Consider the following 15999-nt stretch of genomic DNA (forward strand, 5'->3'; position numbering starts at 1 on the left):
ACACTGCTGTACACAGGGCCCCATGGGTGGTGAGAAAGGGCTGGGGGTTAGGGAGGGCAAGAGTCCACACAGAGTGAGAGTTGGGTGGTAGCACAGTGGGTTAAGCACAGGTGGTGCAAAGCACAAGAACCAGCGTAAGGATCCTGGTTTGAGCCCCCGGCTCCCCACCTGCAGGGGAGTCGCTTCACAAGCGGTGAAGCAGGTCTGCAGGTGTCTATCTTTCTCTCTCCCTCTCTGTCTTCCCCTCCTCTCTCCATTTCTCTCTGTCCTATCTAACAATGATGACATCAGCAACAACAATAATAACTACAACAATAAAACAACAAGGGCAACAAAAAAAAATAAATAAGAGTCCACAGAGTGTGGTGGGTGCACGGAATCTTCTCTTCAGGGGCTCCCCTCTAGTCCTTGGGGCCAGGAAAAGTATGACATGTATATTGGGGGGGGGTAAAGAGGAACATTTGTGTTTCTGTGCTGGGTGGGAATAAACAAAGACAAGTTGAGACTTCACTTTGGGGCAGTGTGACAGCTCACCTCCTGGGTAGTGCACTGCTTTGCCATGTGTATGACCCCAGTTTGAGTCCAACCCCTTGCAGCACTGGAGAAAGAGTGGGTGCTGTGGTCTCTCTCTCTCTCAGTTTACTATTATTTTTTTTAACTTGATAGCAGCATAGATAAATTGAGTGAGGAATAGAAAATAGGGAGGGAGGGAGAGAGAGACCTGTAGCCATGCTCCACTACTCATGAAGCTCCCCCCATGCAGGTGACGGAGGGGGCTTGAATCTGGGTCCTTGCACGTGGTGATGGGTGCGCTCAACCAGGCACGTCACTACCTGGCTCTGAAAAAAAGAAACTAATTCTTTTTTTTTATTGTTGTTGTAGTTATTATTGTTGTTATTGATGTTGTTGTTGTGAGATAGGACAGAGAGAAATTGAGAGGAGGGGAAGACAGAGAGGGGGAGAGAAAGACACGTGCAGACCTGTTTCATTGCGTGTGAAGTGACTCTCTTGCAGGTGGGGAGCCGGGGGCTCGAACCGGGAGCCTTAGGCTAGTCCTTACACCTTGCGACACCTGCGCTTAACCTGCTGCGCCACCACCTGACTCCCTCTCTCTCTATTTTTAATATAACGTATATATAACTATTTCACTTCACGCCACCTGCACTTAACCTACTGTGCTACCGCCTGACTCCCAAAAAAACTGATTCTTTTTAAAAAATATTTATTTCCTTTTGTTGCCCTTGTTGTAGTTATTATTGTTGTTGTTATTGATGTCGTTGCTGTTGGATAGGACAGAGAGAAATGGAGAGAGGAGAAGACAGAAGGGGAGAGAAAGATACACACCTGCAAACCTGCTTCACCACCTGTGAAGTGACTCCCCTGTGAGTGGGAGGCCAGGGGTTCGAACAGGGATCCTTATGCCGGTCCTTGTGCTTTGCGCCACATGCACTTAACTGCTGCACTACTGCCCGACTCCTAAAAAACTAATTCTTATGTATTGAATACAGGAAAGAGAAGAGAGAGAGAGCTGTAGCACTAAAGCTTACCCCTGCAGGTGGGAACTGGGGTCTTGCACCCAAGTCCTTGGGCACTATAATGTGTGTGTTCAACCAAGTGTGCCACATCTGGCCCCCTGAGATTTAAAAAAAATTTTTAAATTACCTTTATTTAGTGGATAGAGACAACCAGAAATTGAGAGGGTAGAGGGCATAGAGAGACAGAGAGAAACCTGCAGCACTTCTTCACCACTTGCAGAGCTTTCCCCTACAGGTGGAGACCAGGGGTTTGAACCCGGGTCCTTGAGCACTGTAACACGTATGCTCAACCAGGTGCATCACCACCCGGCCCCGAGATTTATTTATTTATTTATTTATTTATTTATTTAAATTTCTTTATTGGGGAATTAATGTTTCACATTCAACAGTAAATACAATAGTTTGTACATGTATAACATTCCCCAGTTTCCCACATAACAATACAAAACCCACTAGGTCCTCTGTCATCTTTTCTGGACCTTTATTCTTCCCTTCACCCAACTTTCATTGATCTTTTGTATGGTTTTCTTATTCTCAATGTTATTTATTTCTGCCCTAACTTTAGTGATTTCTGACCTTCTTGTTGCTTTAGGGTTCCTTTGTTTTTCTTCTTCTAGGTCTTGAAGATGTGCAATCAGGCTGTTTATTTGTGCTTTTTCTTGTTTCCTAATGTGTGCTTGTATAGCTATGAACTTCCCTCTCAGAATTGCCTTAGCTGTGTCCCAAATATTTTGATAGCTTGTGTCTTCATTCTCATTGAACTCTAGAAACATTTTGATTTCTTCCTTTATTTCCTCTTTGACCCAGAGGTTGTTAAGAAGTGTACTGTTGAGCTTCCACATTTTGGGACTATTACTAATCTTTTGTTGATTGTTGTGTTAGTTTAATTCCACTGTGGTCTGAGAAGATGCTTGGGATGATTTCAATGCTCTTGAATTTGATGATGCTGTCTTTGTGGCCTAACATATGGTCTATACTCGAGAATGACACATGTGCATTTGAGTAGAATGTGTATTCCAGTTTCTTGGGATGAATGACTCTGAAAATGTCCAATAGTTCTAGTTTATCTATCTCTTCATTTAGTTCCCTTATGTCTTTATTGATTTTCTGCCTGAATGATCTGTCAAGTTGAGAGAGTGGGGTGTTGAAGTCCCCTACTATGATTGTGTTGCTGTTAATATATTACTGTAGCTCTTTCAGTAGGAGTTTGATGTATTCAGATGGCTTCTCATTGGGTGCATAGATGTTAATAATTGTTAAGTCCTCTTGATTGATCCTCTGAGCATTAAGTAGTGTCCATTCCTATCTTTTTTAAATATTATCTATTTTAAAGTCTATCGTGTCAGATATGAGAATAGCTGTTCCTGCCCTTTTTTGTGGGCCATTGGCTTGTATGATAGTTTTCCATCCTTTCACTTTAAGTCTGTGTTTGTCTTGTTGAGTTAGGTGGGTTTCCTGTAGACAGCATATTGTTGGGTTGTATTTTCTGATCCATCTTCCTACTCTGTGTCTTTTAATAGGTGAATTCAGGCCATTGACATTTACTGATATCAAAGATTAAAGATATTTTTTAAATAATTTATTTCTTTATTGGGGAATTAATGCTTTACATTCAACAGTAAATACAATAGTTTGTACATGCATAACATTCCCCAGATTGCCATTTAACAATACAACCCCCACTATGTCATTCATCATCTTTCCTGGACCTGTATTCTCCCCACCCACCCACCCACCCCAGAGTCTTTTACTTTGGTGTAATACTCGATTGAAGATATTTTAACGCCATTCTTGTAGAGTTTTAGAGTGATCTGATATATGTCCTATTTATGGTGGTCTGAATGTTTATAGAAGACCTTTCAGAACTTCTTTCAGGGCAGGCTTGGTGATAGTTGATTCCTTTAACTGTTGCTTGTCTGAGAAGGTTTTGATGCCTCCATCTAGTCTGAATGACAGTCTAGCAGGATATAGTATTCTTGGTTGAAAGCCTTTCTCATTGAGCACTCAATAGATATCTTGCCATTCTCTTCTGGCCTGTAGTGTTTGTGTGGAGAAGTCTGCTGCTAATCTTATGGGTTTTCCTCTGTAGGTGACTCTTTGTTTTTCTCTTGCAGCCTTCAGGATCCTTTCTTTATCCTTATTCCTTTCCATTCTAAAAATGATGTGTCTCGGTGTCTTTAAGTCTGGGTTAATTCTGTTTGGGACCCTCTGGGCTTCTTGAATCTTTATGTCTTTGATATTGTCTAGACTAGAGAAGTTTTCAGCTATTAATGGCCTGAAGAATGCTTTCTTCCTCTCCCTCTCTTTCTTCCTCTGGTAAACCAATAATGCATATGTTGTTTCTTTTGAAGTCATCCCATAGGACTCTGTTGTTATTTTCAGCATCTCTTAATCTCTTTTTGAGATCTCTTACTTCTTTTTTAGTTGTCTCTAATTCATCCTCAATCTAGCTAATTCTGTCTTCAGCCTCAATGATTCTATTCTCTCTTCCTTCTACTGTTTTCTGGAGTTCATCTATTTTGTTACCCTGTTCTGATACTGTTTTAGCTTGTTCAGCTAGTTGTGTTCTTAGCTCAGCTATTTCAGCTTTCAGCTCTCTAATAACCTTGAGATAATTAGTGTTTTCTTCCAGAGTCTCATTTGTTGTTCCTGTATTTCTGTGATTATTTCCTTAGCTAGTGTTTGGATGTTGAATTCATTATTTTGTGCTTCACCCTTTGGGGGGGCTTTTAGCTGAACTCTTGTACTGGTTTGTTTCTCCAATATTTCTTCTTGTTGGTTTAACCATTTTATATATTCCCTCTCTCAGTATTTTTCAAATTACTGATCACTATTTCCTGGATTGACTTGTGTCTAAATAATGTAATTAAAGGGCTCACAGTGGTGGAAGTTAATAGTTGTTTCAATAGTATTTTAATCCCTGAGTTGGAGCTTAGTGGTTTAAAAGCCTCTTTTTTTTTCTTTTTCTTCTCTGTAGGCTATGGGAGCCTGAGGGCTTTTAAACTATAAGTAGGCTTCTTAGCTAATCACTGACTCCTGACCAAGAGATAAGGCAGGGTGTGGCAGAGATAATCCAGTGGTTATGCAAAGAGACTTTCATAGCCCCATAGCTATGCCACCAAGGTATAGGTCTTCTCCTGAGTTTCCTGGTTAGATCTCTCTGTCCCATGGTGCCCCCCCCCCCCCCCGCTGCTCCAGATTCTGAAGGCTGTAGCAATGGAGACTCACAGTTGCACTTGGTGAGTCTCTGGGGAGTCCTCTCCTCCCTTCAGCTGTCCCCTTGTTAGTTGGACAGACTGGAGGTGGTGTCACAACTGATAAACTGCAGGACTCTTACCAGCCACTTAATCTCTCCCTAGGCACCTCTCTGTCACCAGCCATGCATGTTTGCACTCACCGGTGATTTGGTGGGTTCCTGAAGTCATTCTAGTCCTGTCTTGTTTCGGTCCCAGGTGGTCTCCTTTGGTATTCCTAGTTGATCCAGGAGAGGAGAGGAAAGAGATCTGCTGCTGCTCGTAGCCCCGCCTCCGGAAGTCCTCTCTATTTTTTTAATATTTATTTATTACCTTTTGTTTCCCTAGTTTTATTGTTGTAGTTATTGTTGTTCTTGATGTTGTCATTGTTGGATTGAACAGAGAGAAATGGAGAGAGGAGGGGAAGACAGAGAGGGGGAGAGAAAGATAAACACCTGCAGACCTGCTTCACCACTTGTGAAGCGACTCCCCTGCAGGTGGGGAGCCAGAGCTCGAACCAGGATCCTTATGCCGGTCCTGAGCTTAACCTGCTGCACTAGCGCCCGATTTCCCAAGATTTATTTTCATTTATTTATTTATTCCCTTTTGTTGCCCTTGTTTTTTTATTGTTGTAGTTATTATTGTTGTCATCATTGTTGACTAGGACCTAGAGAAATGGAGAGAGGAGGGGAAGACAGATGGGGAGAAAAAGATAGACACCTGCAGACCTACTTCACCACCTGTGAAGCAACTCCCCTGCAGGTGGGGAGCCAGGGGCTTGAACCAGGATCCTTTCACCAGTGCTTGCCCTTTGCGCCACATGTACTTAACCCACTGCGTTACCACCTGACTCCCTATTTTTTATATGTATATGATAGATAATTAATTTCACATGAAGCAGATAGAAAGAATGACAGAGAGAGAGAGAGAGGAGCCAGAGCACGACTTCACTACATGTAGTCCCGGAGGTAGAGCAGGTAGCACACCTGGTTGAGCCCACCTGTTACAATGCACAAGGACCCAAGTTCGAGTCCCCAGTCCCCACCTGCAGGGGGAAAGCTTTGCGAGTAGAGAAGCAGGGTTGCAGGTGTCTCTCTATCTCTCTCCCTCTATCATCTCCTTCCCTCTCCATTTCTGGCTATCTCTATCCAGTAAATAAAGATAGTAAAATGAGAGAGAGAGAGAGAGAAAAGACAGGTGGTAGCACAGTGGGTTAAGCGCAGGTTGCATGAAATGCAAGGACCGGCTTAAGGATCCCGGTTTGAGGCCCCGGCCCCCTACCTGCAGGGGAGTCGCTTCACAGGCAGTGAAGCAGGTCTGCAGGTATCTGTCTTTCTCTCCCCGTCTTCCCCTCCTCTCTCCATTTCTCTCTGTCCTATCTAATAACAATGACATCATCAATAACATCAGTAATAACTACAACAACAATAAAAACACAAGGGCAACAAAAGGGAAAATAAATAATAAAAAAAAAAGAGAGAACTGGGAACCTCAGGCATGCAAGTCCGACAGTCTACAAGTTGAGCTATCTCCCCAGCCACCCTGTCGTTTTTGTACATGGCACTTCTGTGGGAAACTTCATAGACCAAGGGGGGATAAAGCAGGAGTCTGGATGCAGCCTGCCCCCGCAGAGAGCCCTGGGAAACTACTAGCTGACAAATGACTGGTCGAGCACTTAAGGGTTTTCCTGTAGAGTTTATCCCCACCCCCACCCCATATCATCTACCCTGTGACCTGCAAAGCGATTCTTGTATAACTTCATCATGGCAGTAGTGCAGCGGGTTAAGCGCAGATGGCGCAAAGCGCAAGGACCGGCTAAAGGATCCTTATTTGAGCCCCCGGCTCCACACCGGCAGGTGAGTCCCTTCACAGGCAGTGAAGCAGGTCTGTGGGTGTCTTTCTCTCCCCCTCTCTGTCGTCCCCTCCTCTATTTCTCTCTGACGTATCCAACGACAAAGACATCAATAACAATAATAATAACTACACTGATAAAACAAGGGCAACAAAAGGGAATAAATAAATTCTTTTTAAAAAACCTCATCATGGGCAGGGGAAGCCACGTATTCTGCAGAATGGCTCCCATGCCTGAGGCTCCAAGGTCCCAGGTTCAATCCCCAGTATTACAAGAAGCCAGAACTGAGCAGTGCTCTGGTTTAAAACAAACAAACCCCCAAACCCCATCATGCTACTCCTCTGCTTAGGAACCTTCTATGGTTCCCAGTGACATTTAAGTTAATATTTGTATTTTTAAATATTTGTTTATTTATTCCTTATTTATTTATTTATTCTGTAGGTAGGAGCTGGGGGCTCAAACCAAGATCCTTATGTCCTTGTGCTTTGCGCCACCTGCACCTAACCCGCTGTGCTACCACCTGACCCCCTGTATTTTTTTTATATATTTATTTACTGGATAGAGACAGCCAGAAATCATGAGGGAATGGGGTGATAGAGAGGAAGAGAGGCAGAGAGACACCTGCAACACTGCTTTACCACTTGTGAAGCTTTATAACATAATTTTTAAAAATATTTATTTATTCCCTTTTGTTGCCCTTGTTGTTTTATTGTTGTTGTTATTAATGTCATTGTTGTTGGACAGGACAGAGAGAAATGGAGAGAGGAGGGGAAGACAGAGAGGGGGAGAGAAAGAGAGACACCTGCAGACCTGCTTCACTGCCTGTGAAGTGACTCCCCTGCAGGTGAGGAGCTGGGGGCTTGAACTGGGATCCTTACGCAGCCGGTCCTTGTGCTTTGTGCACGTGCACTTAACCCACTGCACTACCGCCCAACTCCCTTTTTTCTTTTTCTTTTATTTATTATTTTTTTTTTTAGCACTGCTCATCTCTGGCTTATGGTGGTGCAAGGGATTGAAGCTGGGACTTCGGAGCCTCAGGCATGGCAGTCTCTTTAAATAACCATTATGCTATCTTCCACCCCCACCCTGTATATTTTTTCTTAAATAAGTAGTGGTGCTCTAGTGGTGGTAGAAATCAGGACGGGATCACTGGTGGGTCAGGGGTCACCCATGGTTCAGGGTATTGATGGAGGGAAAACCTGAGAGACTTTTGGGGAGCAGGATGGATGCTGATTCTTTTTTTTTAATTATTAATTTGTTTATTTGTTTTGAGAGAGAGAGAGAGAGAGAGAGAGAAGGAGGAGGAGGAGTGACAACCAGAGCATCACTCTGGCACATGTGATGCTGGGGATTGAACTTAGGCCCTTACGTTTGCCAGTCCAATGTTCTACCCACTAGGCCACCTCCCAGGCCACCTGTATTCTTTCTGCATGACCAGTGTGATCCTCAGGGATCTACACTCCCATTGGCTTCCCCAGCTTGGCCAGTCCCTCCTTCCCTGGCACCCACCATCCTGGCTGGCTCCCTGGCTTACATCTCCTGGCACTTGCTCTATTTGGCCTCAAGGCTTGGCTTCCCCACTGCCCAGTTTTCCCCTCACCCAGGAACCTTAGATCAGGCTTACTCTTCCTTTTTTATTTGACAGGACAGAGAGAAATTCAGAGGGGAAAAGGAGAGAGACAGACACCTGCAGCCCTGCTTCACTGCTCCTGAAGCTACCCCCTTGCAGGTGGGGACTGGGGACTTGAACCCAGATCCTCATGCATAGTGACATGTGCACTCAACTGGGTGCACCACCACCTGGCCCCTCCTTCTCTTTTCTGATAGAGGTAGAAATAAAGAGGGCGAGAGAGGCAGAGACACCTGCAGCCCTGCTCCACCGCTTGTCAAGTTTCCTTCCCTACAGGTGGGAAACAGGGTCTTTAACCTGGGTCCTTGCACACGGTACAATGTGCACTCAACCGGGTATGCCACTGCTGGCCCTAGGCATACTCTTCCTCCCCCAGAGTCTTCCTCACACCTTCCCTACCCTCTGTGCAGACCCCTGACCCCAGCCCCAATGCCACCCGCTATATACAGTCTGGCTTGCAGCCCCTTATCGTGTCCCCTGCACATGCTTGCTGATGCATAGCCCAGCCTCGGGGATTGCACTCTCTGCAGTGAGCACACCAGGCTCACCCTGACAGGCATACCAGGAATGCCAATGGCTTTGATGTTAGGCTCAGGGAGGCTGTGCCCGCCAGCCAAACCCCAGCCTGGTGTGGAGGGTGGTGGCTGGGCAGAATCACATGAGGGGGACCAATTTGGAAAATTCAGGGAGTGGGGGGAGCTAAAACAGCTGAGTCCAGGGAAACCACAGCCAGCCCTGTCCAAAGCTCCCAGCTGACTTGCTTTTCACGGCTGGACGCTCAATTACCGAGGTTCCTGCTTTTTCTACGAGGGCTTGGGGGGATGGGGGGGGCACTGTTGTGAGAAGTGCCCTCTGCACGCTGGGAAAAGCCACACATCCTCCACACCAGCACTTTGCACACCCAGCCACATGGCAGGAAGGCCCGCCCTGCAAGCCTTGCCCAAGCCCAGCCCTCCCTGGCAGCTGGCACTCGGGAGGGGGAGAGGCTGGAGAACAGAAACCACATTTCCTGGCAGTTAGGTACCGAGCTGCCATAAGATGGGCATAGGGGTGAGCCCCAGCCCAGTGCCAAGGGCTGCGTCCAGGCAGGGTGAGGTCTTTTGGCCTTGGGCCTCCTAGCAAAGGCTCACGCAGGAGCAGAAAAGAAGCCACTCCAGTGTGGGGTGCAAAGGTGTGTGAGGAGCCAGAAAAGCAGCTAGCTCACTAGGATAGTGCGCTGCTCTGCTGTGTATGTGATCCAGGCTTGAGCCCGGCCCCTACAACTGTGAAAGAAGCTTCAGTGCTGCAGTTCTCTTTCTCACTCATATTAATAAAGAAATCTTTTTAAAAAAATATTCTGTTTTTATTTGAATGAAAGGAGAGAGGGAGGGGGAGAGAGGGAAAGAGAGAGAGAGGGAGAGAGACGCTCAGCTCTGGCTTATGGTGGTGTAGGGGATTGAACCCAGTAACCTCAGAGACTCAGGCATGAAAAACTTTCTGCAGAACCATTATGCTATCTTTACAGCCCTATTATTATTATTAGTGGTAGTGATGGTAGTATTATTAGTATTATTTTAATTGCCACCAGGGTTATTGATGGAACTTGATGCCTGCATGACCAATCCACCTTTTGTGAAGCTTCCTGCCCTGCAGTTGGGGAGCAGGGGCTTGAACCCAGGTCCTTGGGCTTGAACCCAGGTCCTTGTGTATGGTAATGTGTGTGCAGAGCACTGCCCAGCTCTGGCTTACAGTGGTGTGGGGGACTGAACCTGGGACTTTGCAGCCTCAAGTATGAGAGTCTCTTTGCATAACCATTATGCTAGCTCCCCAGCCCTATAAATAATTATTATAAAACTTGAAGGTGTTGGGTCAGTAACTCACTTGAATTATCATGTGTGCTACCCAGGTTCAAGGCCAGTCCTCACTGCATTGACAGTCTGGTGCTGTGATCTTTCCCCACCCCCTCTGTGTGTGTGTCTAGCTAAAAAATAAAAACAAAGGGGGGCAGGCAGTAGTGTTGTGGGTTAAGCACACATGGCGCGAAGTGCAAGGACTGGTGCAAGGATCCCGGTTCGAGCCCCCTGCTCCCTACCTGCAGGGGGGTCGTTTCACAGGCAGTGAAGCAGGTCTGCAGGTGTCTATCTTTCTCTCCCCGTCTTCCCCTCCTCTCTCCATTTCTCTGTCCTATCCAGTAACAACACCAGCAATGGTAACAATAACAACAACAACTAGGGCAACAAAATGGGAAAAATAGCCAAAATAAATAAATAAATAAAATAAAAACAGGGGCCTAGTGGTGGCATACCTGGTTGAGTGCACATGTTACAGTGCACAAGGACCCGGGTTTAAGCCCCCAGTCCCCACCTGCAGGAAGAAAGCTTTGTGATCTCTTATCTCCCCACTCCTCTTAATATCTGGTTGTCTCTATAAATAAATAAAGAACATAAACTTTTAAAAAATAAAATAAATTAAAATAAGAACAAACTTGTTTGCGGTGTAGTTGCAACAAGCATGGACTGAGTGATACTGGAAACCAAAAGAGGACAGGCCTGCAGCTTTTCACAGACACAGGGACCTGACGGGCTAGCAAGGGGAGGCGGAAGAACGAGAGCGGGCAAGGGGCCAGCAGATGGCTCACCAGGTAGAGTGCACATGTGAACGTGTACAAAGACCCGGGCCTGAGCCCGTCCACATGGGAACACCTGCAGAGGAGAATTGGAGAATTGGACAAGGCTGTGAGTGGTGCCGTGGGTCTCTCCTCTCTGCCTCTTACTCTCTCTAGCACCCTCTCCTCCTCTTCCACTTACCGTCTATTCAAAAAAAAAGTGGGGGGATGGTAGCCAGTGGTAGTACACATGCTACCATGCTCAAGGCAAGGCCACGACCCAGGTTCAAGACTCTGGTCCTCACCTACGGGGGGGGGGGGGGAGAAGCTTCACGAGTGGTGGAACAGTATTACAGGTACCTCTCTCTATCTCTCTCTCTTTCCCTCCCCACTCCCATATCCCAATCTCCCATTTCTGTCCTAGCAAAATCAAAGGGCCAAAAAAAAAAAAATAGCCACTAGGAGTGGTGGGTTCGTCATGCAGGCACCGAGCCTCAGCAATAACCCTGGTGACAATTTAGAGAAAAAAAAAAAAAGAAGCAGTAAGATAAAATCCAATAAAAAAAATAAGAGTCTGCCAGAAATGGAGGAATCATGTGGGCATAGGGCCCTGGTGGAAACCCTAGTGGCAAAAAAACAAACAAACAACAACAACAAAAACTGCACAAAACAGGCTCTCCAGGCAGAGATGGAAACTCAGGTGACTGGTGTTGCTCGAGTTGTTGTATGTGACTCGGTTTCTCCCTGGTGTTCAAGGACAGAGAAAAGAGGGCTGGGGACATAGCAGTCCAGTGCAAGGGCTAGTGTCCATGCCTCCGGGGATACTGTGTTATTTCTAGAACATACTATTCTCCAAGGCAGCAGGGCTTGGAGCTGTTACCTGCACTGGGATCCACCCAGCTTAAGCCCACCCGGTGTGTCCCCCACACTCCACCCCAAGTCTGGCCGGGAGCAGTTTCCCACACTACAACTCTGTATCGATTCAAAGGCATTAAAATGCAATGCTGGAGGGCAGGTGCACTTGGTTGAGAACACACATTACCATGTATAAGAACCCAGGTTCAAGCCCCTGGTCCCCACCTGCAGAGGGGGAGGCTTCATGAGTGGTGAAGCAGGGCTGTAGATGTCTTTGCCTCTCCCTTTGTATCTTCCCCTGCTTTCTCAATTTCTCTCTGTCCTATCAAGTAAAAGAAAGAATGACAATTTCACTCATAGACAGAGTTGAAAAAATACTACCATGACAACAACCTGGCTTCCCTGGGCAGATGAACTCACCAATGTGTCCTGGAACCCCATTTCCCCAGAGCCCTACCCCACTAGGGATAGGTAGAGATGGGTATGGATCAACCTGTCAATGCCCATGTCCGGCAGAGAAGCAATTATAGAAGCCAGACCTCCCACCTTCTACACCTCATAAAAATCTTTGGTCCATACTCCCAGAAGGCTAAAGAATGGGGAGGCTTCTAATGGAGGGGATGGATGGGATATGGAACTCTGGTGGTGGGAATTGTATGAATTGTACCCCTCTTATCCCACGATCTTGTCAGTCATTATTAAATCACTAGTAATAGTCATACAAAGAAGTTGAAAAATAAGAAAACACAAAGCAGAACTTGGACCAGGTTTGGTGTATTGCACCAAAGTAAAGAACTCTGGGGTGGTGGGGAGGGTTTAGGTCCTGGAACAGACCTGGCAGAGGAGGACCTAGAGGGGCTTGAATTGTTATGTAGAAAACAGATGTACAAACTACTGTATTTTACTGTTCACAGTAAACCATTAATCCCCCCAATAATGAAAAATAAATAAAATGAAAGATTTCTAATAAATAAATAAATGCAATGCAGACTGGGGAGATAGCATAATGGTTCTGCAAAAAGATTTTCATACCTGAGGCACCAAAGTCCCTGGGTTCAATCCCCAGCACCACCATATGCCAGAGCTGAGCAGTGCGCTGGGGAAAGAAGCAACAACAACAACGAAAAGTAATGCTGTGTGGCCTGGGAGGCGGTGCAGTGAGTAAAGCACTGGCCTTTCAAGCATGAGGTCTCATGTTTGATCCCCAGCACTGCATGTGCTAGAGTTCTGCTCTGGTTCCCTGTACACTGGGAGATGCCATCTCCTCATGCCTATGTCCACTGGTGGAGGGAAGGGGAGAGCTGCAAGGAGGCCAGACCTAGATGCCACAGAGCCCGGGAAAGAGGGAAACCAGGTTACATTCCCTGGGGACCTTCAGTGCAGCCTGCCTGGGGTCACTAGCTGGCAGTGACTGTGTCCCTGCAGACTTAGAACCACCCCCTTGGTGGTTAATAGGGAAAAGCAACCCCCAAACAGACAGTGACTCAAAGGACAGTCTTGTTATGTGGAAGGAAAGCACAGTCCATTTTAATGTGCTAAAGAAGGCAACTGTGAGTCTTTGGGGGTAAATTCCGGAAATGCTTGGCTATTGCTTGCAGCTGGGTACTTCCACTGGTGGTTTTCAATCTGAACCTATCCTTGCAAGCCAATGTCTCCCCAGCAACCCCAAGCACTGCAGGCAGCTCAGTCTCATCTTGGCTGCTTGTAGCTCCACGACTTGGCGCCACCAACATCTCAGACTTGTTCTTCAGCACTCAGGCGGTGCCCTGGTCCCCAGGACCCAGGGAGATCTGTCAGGGAAGCGCAGACGATCCCCAACGTGCTGTGTGTGCTCCTTGTAGGGCCCCCTGAAACTAAGCCACAGCCAGAGCTGCGTCCCAGGCCCTCCTTGGCCTTGGAGGGGTGGCTGGGGGACCCAGGGCAATGCTGTCCCTCTGCACTGTCCCATCTCACCGGTTCTGGAAGAAGGGGAACAGGTGGCGGAAAAGGCGCGCCACCCCGCTGCCTGTGGAGTGCCTGTTCTTGTTTGCTGTCGCTGCCGCCGCCCGAGGCGTCCTGTAGACCACCGCCCCGCTCGGGGTCCGTCGCAGCGCCCAGACGGCCCCCACGCTGCCGCTGCTGTTGTTGTTGGCGTTGCGGTGCGGGCCGCCGGCCTCCACCTCCCACTCCTCGGCCCCTGACAGCTCCCGCAGGCTCGAGGGCGCCCCAGGCGGCAGGTAGTGACAAGCTCGGTGGCCGCTGTGGTCACGGCGCGTGGGGTCGGCCCCCAGAGCGCCCACCAGCACCTTGACGGCCAGCTGGTGGCCCTGCATGGCGGCCAGGTGCAGGGCCGTGAGGCCGCCGCTGCCCGGGGCGCTGACGTCGAGGGGCAGCTCGTGGCGCCTGGCGAAGTCCTGCAGCAAGATGAGCTCCTCGTGGTGCCCGTGCTTGGCCAGCCAGTGCAGCAGCGTGTAGCCGGTGACCGGGTCGGCCCGCAGCGCCAGCCCGGGCTCGGCCGCCAGCAGCTCCTGCAGCGCCTCCCAGCGCCCCTCAGCGGCCGCCAGCATCCACGCGTGCTCCCGGGGCTCCAGGCATAGCCCCCCGCCGCCCGACCCCACCGGGCCCGGCTCCTCCGCTCGCCACCCCCTGGGGGCCGCAGCCCGCAGCCCCAGCAGCTCCCGCAGCGCCCCCCGCCGGCGCGCGGACCCCCCCGCAGAGGGCTGCAGCGTGCCATGCACGGAGGGCTCCTTGGAGGCGGCGGCGGCGGGGCCCCAGTACCTGCCGAGGCTGTAGGGGCGGGGCGGCAGGGCTCTTCGCAGGCTCGGCGCGGGCCTCCCCGCTTCCCTCGGGGGCTCGGCCATGGTGCTCGCTGCTCGTCGCCCTTCCCGGGTCCGGCAGGAGAGGAACTGGGGCTGGCGTCGGGGAAGGAAGCGGCTTGAGCAACTAGGCTGGGCGGGCGGGGAGTCGAAGGAGGGAATGAGCGAGGGCAGTGTGGGGAGGGCCCAGCCGCCAGCTCCCCCTGTGGCCCCGGGGTCCTTGCCGCCACCTCCGCGCCTCGCGATCTCGGGCAGCTCCGCCCCGAGTGGCCAGGTGAGAGGGGAGCCCCGCCTCCCGCCCGGAGCGAGCTCGGAGCGAGAACTTGGGTTGGGGTGAGGTGGGGGTTCCCAGCATCACAGCCTGGTCCTAGCTCGAGGGCGCCCCCTCCCTGGCGAGCCGGGCCGGGCAGGCCGCCAGCGCCTCCGGGAGCGCGGGCTTACAGCTCGGGGCGCGCTCCCCGCCCCTGTCTTGGCGCTTCCGTCTTATCGCCCCGGGAGGCTCCCTGCACTTTGTCCCCGAGTCGCCGTGGGCCGCGTCTAGCCTGCGCGCAGGTGGCCCGGCTGCCCGTGGCACTCAGCCTTCCCTGCCCCGCCCGCTGTGCGGCCTTGGCTCTCCCCGGGGTGCCCAGGGCCGCCCGGGACTCCAGCGGAAAGCTGGGTGCCCAAAGGTGCAGGTGGAAATCCTCCGGGAACCCCTCTTCGCCGGGGCTCCCAACCCCGCTGTCGCCCCTCCTCCCTGGCGGGCACAGGTGAATGAATCCCGGTGAGTTGGGGAGCGGGAACGCCCCGCCCGGGTTATAGAGGCATCCCCAGGCTCCCCTGGCGACCTGCTGGTGTCTGAGAATCCTGAGCTTCTCAAAGTGGATCTCTGGCCTTTTCACTACCCCGCGCTGTTGAGCACACACACTACAGTGCTCAAGGACCCAGGTTCAAACCCCCGACTCCCCCCTAGTAGCCGCGAAGTTTTGCCAGCGGTGTAGTAGTCCTTCAGATGTGTGTGTCTCTGTCTTTCCTTGCCTTCTCGATTTCTCTCTGTCTCTACCAGACAAACAATAAATACGCATTTCCCCTCGCTGACCTACTCCTTGTTCTCCTCTCTTTCCTAACCACTTCGATTCAGGGCAGGACAGAGCGTTCTTGCTTCCTGCCCCACCCTTTCTCCTAAGCATGTTAGAGAACAAGACAGCAACAGGGAGCTATAGCATGTTCTTGAGCCAGAGTGGCACGATCATGTCTAAGGGAATGTTTAAGGAGACAATGGAGGCAGAAAGCCTAGAGACTGTGTCAGCTGCCTAGACCAAAAGGGATGGGGTCTCAGCTTAACCCACCCCAATTCACTGGACCCAAGAGGGATGGAAGGAATCCTGGGCTCCCCCCTGCCCCCCCCCACTAGGCCCTCAAATGTTTGGGATTAGTGTCTCTCTTTTTTTATTCCCTTTTGTTGCCCTTGTTTTTTTATTGTTGTAGTTATTATTGTTGTCATTGTTGTTGGATAGGACAGAGAGAGGAGGGGAA

At 49.6% G+C, this 15999-nt stretch overlaps 1 protein-coding gene across 2 annotated transcripts; it reads right to left on the minus strand.

Annotated features, from left to right (window-relative positions):
- Positions 1–11857: 11857 nt before the first annotated feature.
- On the minus strand, positions 11858–15508 carry SOWAHD (sosondowah ankyrin repeat domain family member D). 2 transcript variants are annotated; one of them, XM_060183510.1, is made up of 3 exons: positions 15312–15508; positions 13643–14580; positions 11858–13479 (listed from the first exon to the last, which is right to left on the minus strand). In XM_060183510.1, the coding sequence occupies exons 2-3, from the start codon at positions 14527–14529 to the stop codon at positions 13437–13439; spliced, it is 930 nt and encodes a 309-aa protein (XP_060039493.1). In that variant the 5' UTR covers positions 14530–14580; positions 15312–15508; the 3' UTR covers positions 11858–13436. The 2 variants fall into 2 exon arrangements, with proteins under 2 accessions (XP_060039493.1, XP_060039491.1); XM_060183508.1 differs by having other exon boundaries at positions 11859–13479; positions 13643–14616; positions 15312–15507.
- Positions 15509–15999: the final 491 nt, after the last annotated feature.

This window comes from Erinaceus europaeus, chromosome X (assembly GCF_950295315.1).
Source record: "Erinaceus europaeus chromosome X, mEriEur2.1, whole genome shotgun sequence".
Lineage (NCBI taxonomy): Eukaryota > Metazoa > Chordata > Mammalia > Eulipotyphla > Erinaceidae > Erinaceus > Erinaceus europaeus.